Source organism: Phalacrocorax carbo, chromosome 2 (assembly GCF_963921805.1).
Source record: "Phalacrocorax carbo chromosome 2, bPhaCar2.1, whole genome shotgun sequence".
In the NCBI taxonomy this organism is placed as follows: domain Eukaryota; kingdom Metazoa; phylum Chordata; class Aves; order Suliformes; family Phalacrocoracidae; genus Phalacrocorax; species Phalacrocorax carbo.
Genome location: NC_087514.1, coordinates 1,141,584 through 1,159,168, shown reverse-complemented (window position 1 = coordinate 1,159,168; position 17,585 = coordinate 1,141,584). Strand labels below are relative to the sequence as shown.

Genomic DNA, 17,585 nt, shown 5'->3' with positions numbered 1-17,585 from the left:
AGACAGGGTCAAAGGCCTCAACAAAGTGCAGGTAGATAACATCCACAGCCTCTCCCTCATCCACTGGGTGGGTCACCTGGTCAAGAAAGAGACCAGGTAGGGCCAGCAAGAGGCTGCTTCCATGAAGCCATGCTGGCTGGGCCTGATCCCTGGTTGTCCTGCACATGCCTGGTGAGCGCACTCAGGATGAACTGCTCCATAATCTTCCCCGGTACTGAGGTCAGGTGGCTGGCCAGTAGTTCCCCGCATCCTCCATCAGAGGTTCTGTTTGGACAACAGGAGGCTGAGGGGGGACCCCATTGCTCTCTACAGCTTCCTGAGGAGGAGACGGGCATGGGGAGGTGCTGAGCTCTTCTCCCTGGCACCCAGTGAGAGGACTGATGGGAATGCTTCAAAGCCACATCAGGGGACTTTCGGAATTGACATTAGCAAACACTCCTGGGAGGGTGGTCAAACACTCGGACAGGCTTCCTAGAGAGGCGGTCGATGCCACAATTCTGTCAGTGCTTAAGAGGCATTTGGACAATGCCCTTAATAACATGCTTTAACTTTTGGTCAGCCCTGAAGTGGTCAGGCAGTTGGGCTAGAGGATCACTCTAGGTCCCTTCCAAGTGGACTCTTCTAGTCCAGGCTAGGCAGCCTATTCTGCTTCCTCAACCCTTTGCCACGCAAGCATCCCCTCGAGATTCTCAGGTGCACAGCCTGGCGCAGCATGCACGCCTCCCATTTGCCCTCCACTGCGTCTAATCCCACTCTGGCCCCACAAACACTGCACAGAGAAATGGCCTCACCCCTCGCCACTCACCCCAAAGTAAGACCCCGAAGGCAGTCGCTCACCAGCCTCCCCTGCCTGCCTGCCTCTCCCACTATACTTGGGCCTCCCACGGGACTCACCAGCTCTCCCAGAGCTCACCAGCCAGGCGCCCGCACTGCAGCCTTCCCTCACCACAGCCAGCTGCTCCCTCAGCACCCTCAGCCATCAGCCAATCAGGACGCAGCTAACAACATGCCCACCGGGGGTGCCTAACAGCCTGCCAATCGGGCGGCGGCTGACAGGCGCCAGCTGCTGCAGCAGATCCTGGAAGTTTCCAGAAGGCTCCTGTCAGGACCCCAAAATCAACACGTCGGGCACAAGAAATCAAACATCTTCACCAAACGGCCCCCAGAACCGCTGCTGGGAGGGGCGGGGGCTGAATGAGGGGCTGAATGACTAGAAATGCTGCTGACAACCGAACCAAAGGCCTCAGGCAAAAGCAGTTGGGGCACTTGGAGGGGTCAGGTGGAGGGAAAATGCCATCATCTAATAACTAAAACATTGTCATCAATATGTACATCAAGAAGGCACCCTGCCCTTCTTGCACACGCTGCAGGGTGCCAGGGACACGTGGGCGGGGTCCCCTTTCATGATCCCCCTTGCTGTTGTCCCCAGCCCAACCACCTCCAGTCCTTGGCACAACATCTTCTCTCACAAAGTGGAGCCAGGACCACCCACACAGTGTTCCTGTCCCCATCCCCAGTTGGCGCCAGGACCCTGGACAACCAAGGTGCCCAGGTCACCTTGCTGTGGGGTCCTCAGCTGACCCAATGCTGGACTAGGGCTGCACTCTCCGCCTGGCTGCACGGTCCCCATTCCGCCTACATGGGACCCCCTAGCCCATGGCCTCACCTTGCTATGGGGTCCCCAGATGATCCCTTGCAGGGGATCCCCACGCCACCATCCCCTCTGCGCTGCAGGGTCCCACAGTGCACGTGGTCTCCAGGCCACCATCCTCCCTGCCTCAGGGGCCATGCACCACCTCTACAGGGGACCCCAAGTCACCACCCCTCTGCACTGCGCTCACCATCCTCCTCACTGTGGGGACCCTGAGGCACGGCATGGGGCACCGAGCACCGGCCCCACGAACAAGCCTGTCACCCTGCTCAGCTCTGAAGATGGGCCTCAGTGCGGGGATGGCCGGGGCTGGACACCAGATGACTACCAAGACGCTCTGTCACTCCCTTTCCTCAACTGGACTGAAGACGACAAAAGGCTCCTGAGTCAACATAAGGACAGGGAGCGATCACTCAGCAATTACCATCACGGGCAAAACAGACTTGCCTTGGGGAAATTAATGTAGTTTTTTGCTAAAAGTCAGAGTAGAGTAATGACAAATATAAACAAAACCTAAAACACCTTCCCCACCCCTCCCTTCTTCCAAGGTTCACTTTACTCCTAATTTACTCCACCTCTTCCCCCGAGCAGCGCAGGGGGATGGGCAATGGGGGTTGTGGTCAGTTCATCACACGGTGGTTCTGCTGCTCCTACTACCTCAGAGGGAGGACACCTCACATGCTTCCCTTTCTCCAGCACAGGGTCCCTCTCATGGAGACAGTCCTCCATGAACTTCTCCAACGTGGATCCTTCCCACAGTGTCAAGTTCTTCACAATGCTACAAGCATAGGTGCCTTTGACAGGGTGCCATCCCCCAGGAAGAGAGTGCTCCAGCGTGGGTTTCCCACAGGGTCACAAGCTTTGCCAGCAAACCTGCTCCAGCGTGGGCTCCTCTCTGCATGGGGCCACAGGTCCAGCTAGGAGCCTGCTCCAGCACGGCATTCCCACGGGGTCACAGACTCCATTGGGCATCCACCTGCTCCGGTAGGAGGCCCTCGGGGGCTGCAGGTGCATATGTGCTCCACCGTTAATCTCCATAGGCTGCAGAGGGACATCTGCCTGCAGACCCCAGGACACTGCCAAAACCTTGCAATATAAAGACAATTCACACATCACAACCTCACAAGCAAGTGGGGCACCAAGGCACACACAGAGCACACAAAAAGGGAAACGCCAGGCCTAAACACACCTTAGTCACCTGGCAGCAAGGCCGGCACGGAGCAAATGCAATGAAAGGGCAACACTTAACACCCGGCACACCTCAAAAACCTGACAAGACACCCAGGCTTTCAAAGAAATGGGGAGCCCTCTTCACAACATGCCAACAAACTTCACCACCCAAGTGCCATGGCATGACCTCACTGACAATACCACAACTCTATGATCCTTTGGTCATGTCTGTCAAATGCCCTGACACGCACCTTCCATTCGACTCCTACCAAATACCTAACTCTCACTTATAAAGCTGCCGCCAGGGTCAAGAGGACACGTCCTCAGGAGGACAGGAAAGGAAATGGGAGCGTTGCGGGAAGGAATCCACACCCCACCTCATGACCTCCCAGCCTCTGGCATGTAACAGCCACTTGCTGCAAAACACCGTCATGCGCAAAGGCTGTCCCGCCCCTCAGGGACCAGCATAAAAGCCGGCCCAGCACCTCTCTCCCTCACACACGCTCCTCACACCTTCTCCTCCATCGTCAACAAGGTGAGTCTGAACCCCCTTCCCCTCCTTCCCCTGACCCACCTCATCCGGCTCTTCCAGCACGCTCTGCCCCCAGACTCAGCAGCCCTGATGCCTCCCCACTGCCACGCTCCCCACAGCCCCACCCCACAACTCCACGCTCCCTCGCCCCCCTGCAACATTGACCCTCGCACCCCCACGCCCCTACGCTTTCTCAACACCCTCTCTTCCAGGGACCCTCCACACCACACACATGGCCTGCTACGACCTCTGCCGCCCCTGCGGACCCACCCCGCTGGCTAACAGCTGCAACGAGCCCTGTGTCAGGCAGTGCGAGGACTCCCGCGTCGTCATCCAGCCTCCCGCCGTGCTGGTCACCCTGCCAGGACCCATCCTCAGCTCCTTCCCACAGAACACCGCCGTTGGATCCTCCTCATCGGCTGCCGTGGGCAACATCCTCGGCTCCCAGGGAGTGCCCGTCTCCTCTGGCGGATTTGGCTACGGCTATGGCTTTGGAGGCCTGGGCTGCTACGGTGGCATAAGGGGCTGCTACCCCTGCTAAGGGCCCTCCACGTGGCACCTCCGAGCTCTTGCTGACACGTGGACCTGCCCTCCACGGCTCATCCTTTCAAGGCAGCAAGCAAGGAAGCAGGGAAGGGGCCAACCCAGCCTGCCTGGGCACGCGGCCCACGCACCTCCTCCTCTTCTCCCACTTCCCTCTTTGCATCACCCCTTCTGCTATCTCCAGTACTCACCGATGCAACCACTTGCTCACAAGCTAAGGACCACCGGGAACCTCTGGAGTGCTGCTCCTAATATGGGCTTCGAAAATCTTGCTTCTCTGGCAAACTGACTCTCACACACAGCACCTCAGCTGACGGTTACACTACCCGCACTTCAGACTGCTTCCCTTCCACTCGGTGCTCCTGCCTCTTCACTCATTTTTCCATCAATAAAGTTCTCCTGCATTCCAGCCTGTGAGGTCTCCTCTTCCTTCTCCTTCCAAGACTCCTCCAACCTCACCCAGCACCAACCCCATGCAGAAGAGGCCAGCGGGGTGGGTGGATTAGGGTCACAAGGCCTCCCCTAGGGATAGTACCACCACAGCCAATATCAGGAGTGCCTCTTGCCTGACAGGCACGCCAGCACCCTCCCACTCAAAAACACAGATACCCTGCCTGCCTCACCTCCTCTTCCTCGCCAGCAAGCACTACCCGCACAGTCAACAACCCTCAAGACACTCACCTCTGATCAAGTTGGGCAGCTCTTGGGAGTCTGGGGGAGGTTCTTGCTGACTCAGATCTAGACAACCTCATTCCAATTTCTAAAAAGAGGTGTGAGGGAAGACCCAGGAAACTCGAGTCCCGTTAGTCTAGCCTCAGGACCTGGAAAAATTACGGAGAAGCTCCCACTGGATGCTGATGAATGCCTTTAAAGGACAGGCAGAAAAATCATCAGGACCAGACAACATGGGTCACTAAGGGAAGGTCCCGCCTGGCTAATTTCATATCCTCTTATTATAAGCTCTCTCGTCTACAGGGACGAAGGGAAGGCCGTGGATGTAGTGTTTCTGGATTTTAGTAGGGCTTCTGATCGCGCCCCTCATAGCATCCTTCTGCACCAGTTGGCCAACTGTGAGATGAGCAGGTAGACGCTGCGCTGGGTGAAGGGCTGGCTCAACAGCAAGGCTCAAAGCGGGGGACAGTGAATGCGGTTACTTGTGGGCTGCAACCTGTCGCCAGTGGTGTTCCTCAGGGCTCCATTCTAGGACCAATTCTGTTCAAGATCTTTATCAATGCACTGGATGAAGGAGTTGAAGGCACCATTATCAAGTTTGCTGATGATACCAAAGTGGGAGGTGCTGTTGCCTCTCCTGAGGGACAAGAGGCCTTGCAGAGGGATCTAGAGAGACTGGAGCATTGGGCAACCATCGCTGGCACGAAATTTAACCAGTGCAAATGCCGGATTCTGCACCTGGCATGGAGTAACACTGGACACAAGGCCAGACTGGGAGAGGAGTGGCTGGAGAGCAGCCCTGCAGGAAGGGGTCTGTGGGTGCTGGCTGACAGCAGGCTCGAGGGGAGTCAGCGGTGTGCCCTGGCAGCCAAGGGGGCAAACCCTACACTGGGGTGCATCAAACACAGCACACCCATCTTCCTACAGGAGGTGATTATCCCGCTGTACGCAGGATTGCTGTGGCCTCCCCTCAAGCCCTGTGTGCAGTTCTGGGCCCCACCACTTCAGAAGGATGTGAAAGACCTTGAATACATGCAGAGGAGGGCAACAAAGCTGGTGACAGGCTGGAAGGCACGTCCTGTGAGGAGCGGCTAAGGACAATGGGCTTGTCTGCTTTGGAGAAAAGGAGGCTGAGGGAGAACCTCATTGCTCTCTCCAGCTTCCGGAGCAGGAAAAGGGGCGAGGGAGGTGCTGAGTTCTTCTCCGTGGGATCCAGTGACAGGATTTGTGGGAATGCTTCAAAGCCGCATTCAGGTTCCTCAGGTGGTCACAAACCTGATCTCCCCTTACAGCGGGAGGGGCTTTACCCCCCTGGTCCCCATCCTGCGGTCCATATAGTCCAGATGGAGCAGCGAAGACTGAAGTCTTCAGTGAAGTCTTCTTCCAGTGAAGACTGAGGCAGAAATCTGTTGAGTACCTCAGCCTTCTCCTCATCTGTTGATAGATACTAGGTCACCATTCTTGTTCTTTGGGGGGGGTACGCTCTCTTTAACCTTCCTTTACCGGTTGACACACTTACAGAATCCCTTCTGGTTATTCTTTGCATCCCTTACCAAATTCAGCTCCAGCCACACCTTGGCCCTCCTGAATCCATCCCTACACAACCGGTCTGTACGGCTGTTTTGTTTCTCTCTGTAGAGTTGCTTCTCTCACATATTCTCGCTCCTCTCCTCTGGCTCCTGTTGCGCAGCAGTTTTTCCACTTTTCAAATATGTTACCCCAGAAGCACTACCACCGTCACTGCTTGTGCCGGCCTTTGCCTGCAGTGGATCCATCTTAGAGCCAGGCAGCACTGGGTCTATCAGCCATGGGCAAGAGTCCTGTATGCTGTCACAGAAGCCACCCTGTAGCCCCCAGGCCACTACCAAAACCTTGCAATTGTCATGGTTTAGCCCCAGTCAGCAACTGGTCACCACACAGCCGCTCACTCACTCCCCCCCGTCACCTCTGGGAAGGGAGACAATTGGAAGAGACACAGTAAGAAATCCCATGGGTTCAGATAAGAACAGTTTAATAATTGTAATAAAACAGTAATGGTAATAGTAATAAAAGAATATCATTCAAAGGAAGGTAACAAGAGAGAAAGAGAGAGGTGAAACCTTGGGAGGATGGGGGAAAAAAACAAAGACCAAGTAATGCAAAGCATACCACCCACCAAACGTCACCGCAGGTCCACAAGCTGAGATTGTAGCTGCAACTGGCCATCTTCCCCAGTCAGACTGGGCATGATGTCATATGAGATGGAATATTCCTTTGGTCACTTTGGATCAGCTATCCTGGCAATGCCCCCTCCCCTCGTGGCTTCTTGGGCACCCAGCACAGCACAAGAGGCTAGAAAAGTCCTTGACTAGAAAAAGCACTACCTAGCAACAACTAAAACATCAGTGTCTTATCAACGCTGTTCTTATAGTAAGCCCAAAGAACCGCACTACACGACTTGCAGTGAGGAATATTAACTCGATCCCAGCTAAAACCATGATAAAATGCAATCCACGTGGCTACAACCTCACAAGAAGAAGGGCCACCAAGACACTCACAGAGCAAACCCAACGGGTAAGGCCACGCCTAAAGACTGCCTTAGCGACATGGTATCATAGCCAGCAGGGACCAAGTGCCATGGAAGGGGCAGCGCCTCATGCCTGGCACACCTCAAAGAACAGACCAGCCTTCCACGGCGGTGAGGAAATGGTGCCCCATCTTCACAACGCACCCACAAACCACATCACACAACTCCCATCACTTGACCTCACTGATGACACCCAACCGCCGCCACGCTTTGGTCATGTCTTCCAAATGCGATGACAAGCACCTTCCATTCAACTCCTACCAAATACTAACTCTCGCTTAAAAGCTGCCGCCAGGGTCAAGAGGACACGTCCTCAGGAGGACGACAGGAAAGCAAAAGGGAGCGTTGCGGGAAGGAATCCACACCACACCTCATGACCTCCCAGCCTCTGGCATGTAACAGCCACTTGCTGCAAAACACCGTCATGCGCAAAGGCTGTCCCGCCCCTCAGGGACCAGCATAAAAGCCGGCCCAGCACCTCTCTCCCTCACACACGCTCCTCACACCTTCTCCTCCATCGTCAACAAGGTGAGTCTGAACACCCTTCCCCTCCTTCTCCTGACCCACCTCGTCCAGCTCTTCCAGTGCGCTCTGCCCCCAGCCTCAGCAGCCCTGACGCCTCCCCAACACCATGCTCCCCACAGCCACACAACACGCTTCCACGCTCCCTTGTCCTCCTGCTGTTGCACCCCCACCTCACACCACCACACCCCTCGCACCCCCACGCCCCTACGCTTTCTCAACACCCTCTCTTCCAGGGACCCTCCACACCACACACATGGCCTGCTACGACCTCTGCCGCCCCTGCGGACCCACCCCGCTGGCTAACAGCTGCAACGAGCCCTGTGTCAGGCAGTGCGAGGACTCCCGCGTCGTCATCCAGCCCTCCACCGTGCAGGTCACCCTGCCAGGACCCATCCTCAGCTCCTTCCCACAGAACACTGCCGTCGGATCCTCCTCTTCGGCTGCCGTGGGCAACATCCTCGGCTCCCAGGGAGTGCCCGTCTCCTCCAGTGGATTTGGCTATGGCTACGGCTTTGGAGGCCTGGGCTGCTACGGTGGCATAAGGGGCTGCTACCCCTGCTAAGGGCCCCCCACGTGGCACCTCCAGTCTCTTGCTGACACGTGGACCTGCCCTCCACGGCTCTTCCTCTCAAGGCACCAAGCAAGGAAGCAGGGAAGGGGCCAACCCAGCCTGCCTGGCTACATGACCCACGCACCTCCTCGTCTTGTCCTACTCCCTTTTTTGCATCGCCCCTTCTGCTATCTCCAGTACTCACCGATGCAACCACTTGCTCACAAGCCAGGTCCACCAGGGACCTCCGTTGTGTAGGGCTCGAAAATCTTGCTTCTCTGGCAAAATGTCTCTCATACACAGGACCATGGCTGATGGTTACATTACCTGCACCTCAGACCGCTTCCCTTCCACTTGGCGCTCCTGCCTTTTCACTCTCTTTTTTCCAACAATAAAGTTCTCCTCATCCCAGCCCGAGACGCCTCCTCTTCCCTTCTTCACCCAAGGCTCCTCCAACCTGACCCAGCACAAAACCAGGCCTCAAGTTGCCTTTTGGGTGGGTGGAGAAGGGTCACAACACCTGTCCTAGGAATTGTGCCAGCTGGCACAAAGATAAGTCTGTACAGGTCATCACCGTGAGTGAGAAAGGGCCACAAGGCCTCTCCTACGAACACCACCACCAGCAACAGCACAGACTGGCACCTGGGGGCTGCTGGAACATGACATAAGCACTTTACAAGAAGGGCTGGCTGGAGCAGGTCGTCCAGGACCACGGCCACTCACGTGTCCACTATCTCCAAGGATGGAGACTCCAGTACCTCTTCCACTCTTTCACCACCCTCACACTGAAGAAGGCTTGCCTTCTTTGCCCGTGGAATTCCACTTGTGCCGTGGGCCTCTTGTCCTGCCACTCATCACAAGCCTCTTGTGTGCAACCCTTCAAGGAATTCTAGAATAGAATCATTAAGGTTGGAAAAGACCTCTAAGATCACCAGTTCCAACTGTCAACCCAACACCCCCAGGCCTCCTAAACCATGCCCTGAAGTGCCACACCTACACTTTTTTTAAACACCTCCAGCGATGGTGACTCCACCACCTCTCTGGGCAGCCTCTTCCAATGCCTGACCACCCTTTCAGTAATACATTTTTCCTAACATGCAATCTAAGCCTCCCCTGATGCAGCTTCAGGCCATTTCCTCTCGTCCTATTGCTAGTACCCTAGCAATAGAGACCAATGCCCACTTCACTACAGGCCACTTTCAGGCAGTTGCAGAGGGCGATAAGGTCACCCCTCAGCCTCCTCTTCTCCAGGCTAAACCCTGCCAGCTCCCTCAGCCACGACCCAGCACACTTGTTCTCTAGAAACTTCTCCAGCTCCGTTGCCCTTCTCTGGACACGCTCCAGCCCCTCAAGGTCCTTCTTGTCCCGACAAGCCCAAACCTGAGCCCAGCATTCGAGGTGGGGCCTCCCCAGGGCCCAGCACAGGGGCGCCATCCCTGCCCTGCTCCTGCGGGACACACTATTCCTCATACAAGCCCAGATTATGTTGGCCTTCTTGGTCACCCGGCCACACTGCTGGCTCATGCTCAGACGGCTGTCAGCCAGCACCCCCAGGGCCTTCTCCGACACGCAGCTTTCCAGACACTCTTCCCCAAGCCTGGAGCGTTTCATACGGCTCTTGTGACCCAAGTGTAGGACCCAGCACTTGGCCTTGTTAAGCTCATACAGTTGGCCTCGGCGCAGTGATCCAGCCTGTCCAGAATCCTCTGCAGAGCCTTCCCACCCTCAAACAGATCAACACTCCCACCCAACTTGGTGTAGCCTGCAAACTCACTGAGGGCATACGCAATCCTCTCAACCAAATCATCGATAAAGATATTAAACAAGCCTGGCCCCAACACAGAGCCCTGGGGAACCCTGCTCGTGACTGGACGCCAACTGGATTCAGTTCCATTCACCACAACTCTCTGGGCTCGGCCATCCAGACACATTTTTACCCAGTGAAGAGACCACCTGTCTAAGCCATGAGCCTCCAGCTGCTCGAGGAGGATGCTGTGGGAGACAGGGTCAAAGGCCTCAACAAAGTGCAGGTAGATAACATCCACAGCCTCTCCCTCATCCACTGGGCGGGTCACCTGGTCAAGAAAGAGACCAGGTAGGGCCAGCAAGAGGCTGCTTCCATGAAGCCATGCTGGCTGGGCCTGATCCCTGGTTGTCCTGCACATGCCTGGTGAGCACACTCAGGATGAACTGCTCCATAATCTTCCCCGGTACTGAGGTCAGGTGGCTGGCCAGTAGTTCCCCGCATCCTCCATCAGAGGTTCTGTTTGGACAACAGGAGGCTGAGGGGGGACCCCATTGCTCTCTACAGCTTCCTGAGGAGGAGAGGGGCATGGGGAGGTGCTGAGCTCTTCTCCCTGGCACCCAGTGAGAGGACTGATGGGAATGCTTCAAAGCCGCATCAGGGGACTTTCGGAATTGACATTAGCAAACATTCCTGGGAGGGTGGTCAAACACTCGGACAGGCTTCCTAGAGAGGTGGTCGATGCCGCAAGTCTGTCAGTGCTTAAGAGGCATTTGGACAATGCCCTTAATAACATGCTTTAACTTTTGGTCAGCCCTGAAGTGGTCAGGCAGTTGGGCTAGAGGATCACTCTAGGTCCCTTCCAAGTGGACTCTTCTAGTCCAGGCTAGGCAGCCTATTCTGCTTCCTCAACCCTTTGCCATGCAAGCATCCCCTCGAGGTTTGGCATGAAAGCATCCCCTGCCTGCCTGCCTCTCCCACTATACTTGGGCCTCCCACGGGACTCACCAGCTCTCCCAGAGCTCACCAGCCAGGCGCCCGCACTGCAGCCTTCCCTCACCACAGCCAGCTGCTCCCTCAGCACCCTCAGCCATCAGCCAATCAGGACGCAGCTAACAACATGCCCACCGGGGGTGCCTAACAGCCTGCCAATCGGGCGGCGGCTGACAGGCGCCAGCTGCTGCAGCAGATCCTGGAAGTTTCCAGAAGGCTCCTGTCAGGACCCCAAAATCAACACGTCGGGCACAAGAAATCAAACATCTTCACCAAACGGCCCCCAGAACCGCTGCTGGGAGGGGCGGGGGCTGAATGAGGGGCTGAATGACTAGAAATGCTGCTGACAACCGAACCAAAGGCCTCAGGCAAAAGCAGCTGGGGCACTTGGAGGGGACAGGTGGAGGGAAAATGCCATGATCTAATAACTAAAACATTGTCATCAATATGTACATGAAGAAGGCACCCTGCCCTTCTTGCACATGCTGCGGGGTGCCAGGGACACGTGGGCGGGGTCCCCTTTCATGGTCCCCCTTGCTGTTGTCCCCAGCCCAACCACCTCCAGTCCTTGGCACAACATCTTCTCTCACAAAGTGGAGCCAGGACCACCCACACAGTGTTCCTGTCCCCATCCCCAGTTGGCGCCAGGACCCTGGACAACCAAGGTGCCCAGGTCACCTTGCTGTGGGGTCCTCAGCTGACCCAATGCTGGACTAGGGCTGCACTCTCTGCCTGGCTGCACGGTCCCCATTCCGCCTACATGGGAGTCCCTAGCCCATGGCCTCACCTTGCTATGGGGTCCCCAGATGATCCCTTGCAGGGGATCCCCACGCCACCATCCCCTCTGCGCTGCAGGGTCCCACAGTGCACGTGGTCTCCAGGCCACCATCCTCCCTGCCTCAGGGGCCATGCACCACCTCTACAGGAGACCCCAAGTCACCACCCCTCTGCACTGCGCTCACCATCCTCCTCACTGTGGGGACCCTGAGGCACAGCATGGGGCACCGAGCACCGGCCCCACGAACAAGCCTGTCACCCTGCTCAGCTCTGAAGATGGGCCTCAGTGCGGGGATGGCCGGGGCTGGACACCAGATGACTACCAAGATGCTCAGTCACTCTCTTTCCTCAACTGGACTGAAGACGACAAAAGGCTCCTGAGTCAACATAAGGACAGGGAGCGATCACTCAGCAATTACCATCACGGGCAAAACAGCCTTGCCTTGGGGAAATTAATGTAGTTTTTTGCTAAAAGTCAGAGTAGAGTAATGACAAATATAAACAAAACCTAAAACACCTTCCCCACCCCTGCCTTCTTCCAAGGTTCACTTTACTCCTAATTTACTCTACCTCTTCCCCCGAGCAGCGCAGGGGGATGGGCAATGGGGGTTGTGGTCAGTTCATCACACGGTGGTTCTGCTGCTCCTACTACCTCAGAGGGAGGACACCTCACATGCTTCCCTTTCTCCAGCACAGGGTCCCTCTCATGGAGACAGTCCTCCATGAACTTCTCCAACGTGGATCCTTCCCACAGTGTCAAGTTCTTCACAATGCCACAAGCATAGGTGCCTTTGACAGGGTGCCATCCCCCAGGAAGAGAGTGCTCCAGCGTGGGTCTCCCACAGGGTCACAAGCTTTGCCAGCAAACCTGCTCCAGCATGTGAGCTCCTCTCTGCACGGGGCCACAGGTCCTGCTAGGAGCCTGCTCCAGCACGGCATTCCCACGGGGTCACAGACTCCATTGGGCATCCACCTGCTCCGGTAGGAGGCCCTCGGGGGCTGCAGGTGCATATGTGCTCCACCGTTAATCTCCATAGGCTGCAGAGGGACACCTGCCTGCAGACCCCAGGACACTGCCAAAACCTTGCAATATAAAGACAATTCACACATCACAACCTCATAAGCAAGTGGGGCACCAAGGCACACACAGAGCACACAAAAAGGGAAACACCAGGCCTAAACACACCTTAGTCACCTGGCAGCAAGGCCGGCACGGAGCAAATGCAATGAAAGGGCAACACTTAACACCCGGCACACCTCAAAAATCTGACAAGACACCCAGGCTTTCAAAGAAATGGGGAGCCCTCTTCACAACATGCCAACAAACTTCACCACCCGAGTGCCATGGCATGACCTCACTGACAATACCACAACTCTATGATCTTTTGGTCACGTCTGTCAAATGCCCTGACACGCACCTTCCATTTGACTCCTACCAAATACCTAACTCTCACTTATAAAGCTGCCGCCAGGGTCAAGAGGACACGTCCTCAGGAGGACAGGAAAGGAAAAGACAGCATTGCGGGAAGGAATCCACACCCCACCTCATGACCTCCCAGCCTCTGGCATGTAACAGCCACTTGCTGCAAAACACCGTCATGTGCAAAGGCTGTCCCGCCCCTCAGGGACCAGCATAAAAGCCGGCCCAGCACCTCTCTCCCTCACACACGCTCCTCACACCTTCTCCTCCATCGTCAACAAGGTGAGTCTGAACGCCCTTCCCCTCCTTCCCCTGACCCACCTCATCCAGCTCTTCCAGCACGCTCTGCCCCCAGACTCAGCAGCCCTGACGCCTCCCCACACCCACGCTCCCCACAGCCCCACCCCACAACTCCACGCTCCCTCACCCCCCTGCAACATTGACCCTCGCACCCCCACGCCCCTACGCTTTCTCAACACCCTCTCTTCCAGGGACCCTCCACACCACACACATGGCCTGCTACGACCTCTGCCGCCCCTGCGGACCCACCCCGCTGGCTAACAGCTGCAACGAGCCCTGTGTCAGGCAGTGCGAGGACTCCCGCGTCGTCATCCAGCCCTCCACCGTGATGGTCACCCTGCCAGGACCCATCCTCAGCTCCTTCCCACAGAACACCGCCGTCGGATCCTCCTCATCGGCTGCCGTGGGCAACATCCTCGGCTCCCAGGGAGTGCCCGTCTCCTCCGGTGGATTTGGCTATGGCTACGGCTTTGGAGGCCTGGGCTGCTACGGTGGCATAAGGGGCTGCTACCCCTGCTAAGGGCCCTCCACGTGGCACCTCCAGTCTCTTGCTGACACGTGGACCTGCCCTCCACGGCTCCTCCTCTCAAGGCACCAAGCAAGGAAGCAGGCAATGGGCCAACCCAGCCTGCCTGGCTACATGACCCACGCACCTCCTCGTCTTGTCCTACTCCCTTTTTTGCATCGCCCCTTCTGCTATCTCCAGTACTCACCGATGCAATCACTTGCTCACAAGATAAGGACCAGAGGGGACCTCCGGTGTGCAAGGCTCGAAAATCTTGCTTCTCTGGCAAAATGTCTCTCACACACGGCACTACGGCTGATGGTTACATTACCTGCACTTCAGACCGCTTCCCTTCCACTTGGCGCTCCTGCCTTTTCACTCTCTTTTTTCCAACAATAAAGTTCTCCTCATCCCAGCCTGAGATGCCTCCTCTTCCCTTCTTCACTCAAGGCTCCTCCAACCTGACCCAGCACAAAACCAGGCCTCAAGTTGCCTTTGGGGTGGGTGGAGAAGGGTCACAACACCTGTCCTAGGAATTGTGCCAGCTGGCACAAAGATAAGTCTGTACAGGTCATCACCGTGAGTGAGAAAGGGCCACAAGGCCTCTCCTACGAACACCACCACCAGCAACAGCACAGACTGGCACCTGGGGGCTGCTGGAACATGACATAAGCACTTTACAAGAAGGGCTGGCTGGAGCAGGTCGTCCAGGACCATGGCCACTCACGTGTCCACTATCTCCAAGGATGGAGACTCCAGCACCTCTTCCACTCTTTCACCACCCTCACACTGAAGAAGGCTTGCCTTCTTTGCCCGTGGAATTCCACTTGTGCCGTGGGCCTCTTGTCCTGCCACTCATCACAAGCCTCTTGTGTGCAACCCTTCAAGGAATTCTAGAATAGAATCATTAAGGTTGGAAAAGACCTCTAAGATCACCAGTTCCAACTGTCAACCCAACACCCCCAGGCCTCCTAAACCATGCCCTGAAGTGCCACGCCTACACTTTTTTTAAACACCTCCAGCGATGGTGACTCCACCACCTCTCTGGGCAGCCTCTTCCAATGCCTGACCACCCTTTCAGTAATACATTTTTCCTAACATGCAATCTAAGCCTCCCCTGATGCAGCTTCAGGCCATTTCCTCTCGTCCTATTGCTAGTACCCTAGCAATAGAGACCAATGCCCACTTCACTACAGGCCACTTCCAGGCAGTTGCAGAGGGCGATAAGGTCACCCCTCAGCCTCCTCTTCTCCAGGCTAAACCCTGCCAGCTCCCTCAGCCACTCCCCAGCACACTTGTTCTCTAGAAACTCCTCCAGCTCTGTTGCCCTTCTCTGGACACGCTCCAGCACCTCAAGGTCCTTCTTGTCCCGACAAGCCCAAACCTGAGCCCAGCATTCGAGGTGGGGCCTCACCAGTGCCAAGCACAGGGGCGCCATCCCTGCCCTGCTCCTGCTGGACACACTGTTCCTCATACAAGCCCAGATTATGTTGGCCTTCTTGGTCACCCGGCCACACTGCTGGCTCATGCTCAGACGGCTGTCAGCCAGCACCCCCAGGGCCTTCTCCGACACGCAGCTTTCCAGACACTCTTCCACAAGCTTGGAGCGTTTCATACGGCTCTTGTGACCCAAGTGTAGGACCCAGCACTTGGCCTTGTTAAGCTCATACAGTTGGCCTCGGCGCAGTGATCCAGCCTGTCCAGAATCCTCTGCAGAGCCTTCCCACCCTCAAACAGATCAACACTCCCACCCAACTTGGTGTCGTCTGCAAACTCACTGAGGGCGTACGCAATCCTCTCAACCAAATCATTGATAAAGATATTAAACAAGCCTGGCCCCAACACTGAGCCCTGGGGAACCCTGCTCGTGACTGGACGCCAACTGGATTCAGTTCCATTCACCACAACTCTCTGGGCTCGGCCATCCAGACACATTTTTACCCAGTGAAGAGACCACCTGTCTAAGCCATGAGCCTCCAGCTGCTCTAGGAGGATGCTGTGGGAGACAGGGTCAAAGGCCTCAACAAAGTGCAGGTAGATAACATCCACAGCCTCTCCCTCATCCACTGGGCAGGTCACATGGTCAAGAAAGAGACCAGGTAGGGCCAGCAAGAGGCTGCTTCCATGAAGCCATGCTGGCTGGGCCTGATCCCTGGTTGTCCTGCACATGCCTGGTGAGCGCACTCAGGATGAACTGCTCCATAATCTTCCCCGGTACTGAGGTCAGGTGGCTGGCCAGTAGTTCCCCACATCCTCCATCAGAGGTTCTGTTTGGAGAACAGGAGGCTGAGGGGGGACCCCATTGCTCTCTACAGCTTCCTGAGGAGGAGAGGGGCATGGGGAGGTGCTGAGCTCTTCTCCCTGGCACCCAGTGAGAGGACTGATGGGAATGCTTCAAAGCCACATCAGGGGACTTTCATAATTGACATTAGCAAACACTCCTGGGAGGGTGGTCAAACACTCGGACAGGCTTCCTAGAGAGGCGGTCAATGCCACAAGCCTGTCAGTGCTTAAGAGGCATTTGGACAATGCCCTTAATAACATGCTTTAACTTTTGGTCAGCCCTGAAGTGGTCAGGCAGTTGGGCTAGAGGATCACTCTAGGTCCCTTCCAAGTGGACTCTTCCAAGTGGACTCTTCTAGTCCAGGCTAGGCAGCCTATTCTGCTTCCTCAACCCTTTGCCATGCAAGCATCCCCACGAGGTTCTCAGGTGCACAGCCTGGTGCAGCATGCACGCCTCCCATTTGCCCTCCACTGCGTCTAATCCCACTCTGGCCCCACAAACACTGCGCAGAGAAATGGCCTCACCCCTCGCCACTCACCCCAAAGTAAGACCCCGAAGGCAGTCGCTCACCAGCCTCCCCTGCCTGCCTGCCTCTCCCACTATACTTGGGCCTCCCACGGGACTCACCAGCTCTCCCAGAGCTCACCAGCCAGGCGCCCGCACTGCAGCCTTCCCTCACCACAGCCAGCTGCTCCCTCAGCACCCTCAGCCATCAGCCAATCAGGACGCAGCTAACAACATGCCCACCGGGGGTGCCGAACAGCCTGCCAATCGGGCGGCGGCTGACAGGCGCCAGCTGCTGCAGCAGATCCTGGAAGTTTCCAGAAGGCTCCTGTCAGGACCCCAAAATCAACACGTCGGGCACAAGAAATCAAACATCTTCACCAAACGGCCCCCAGAACCGCTGCTGGGAGGGGCGGGGGCTGAATGAGGGGCTGAACGACTAGAAATGCTGCTGACAACCGAACCAAAGGCCTCAGGCAAAAGCAGCTGGGGCACTTGGAGGGGTCAGGTGGAGGGAAAAGGCTCTGACATAATAACTAAAAATTTGTCATCAATATGTACATCAAGAAGGCACCCTGCCCTTCTTGCACATGCTGCAGGGTGCCAGGGACACGTGGGCGGGGTCCCCTTTCATGGTCCCCCCTTGCTGTTGTCCCCAGCCCAACCACCTCCAGTCCTTGGCACAACATCTTCTCTCACAAAGTGGAGCCAGGACCACCCACACAGTGTTCCTGTCCCCATCCCCAGTTGGCGCCAGGACCCTGGACAACCAAGGTGCCCAGGTCACCTTGCTGTGGGGTCCTCAGCTGACCCAATGCTGGACTAGGGCTGCACTCTCCGCCTGGCTGC

At 56.4% G+C, this 17,585-nt stretch overlaps 2 protein-coding genes across 2 annotated transcripts; both read left to right on the top strand.

Moving 5' to 3' along the window:
* Nucleotides 1-3,585: 3,585 nt before the first annotated feature.
* LOC135312210 (feather keratin 1-like) lies at nt 3,586-3,894 on the top strand. Its single transcript, XM_064445349.1, has one exon. It carries the CDS (start codon nt 3,586-3,588, stop codon nt 3,892-3,894), a length of 309 nt encoding a protein of 102 aa, XP_064301419.1.
* Nucleotides 3,895-13,654: 9,760 nt separating this feature from the next.
* On the top strand, nt 13,655-14,048 carry LOC135312209 (feather keratin 1-like). Its single transcript, XM_064445348.1, has one exon. The coding sequence runs from the start codon at nt 13,655-13,657 to the stop codon at nt 13,961-13,963; it is 309 nt and encodes a 102-aa protein (XP_064301418.1). The 3' UTR covers nt 13,964-14,048.
* The last annotated feature ends 3,537 nt before the right edge of the window (nt 14,049-17,585 follow it).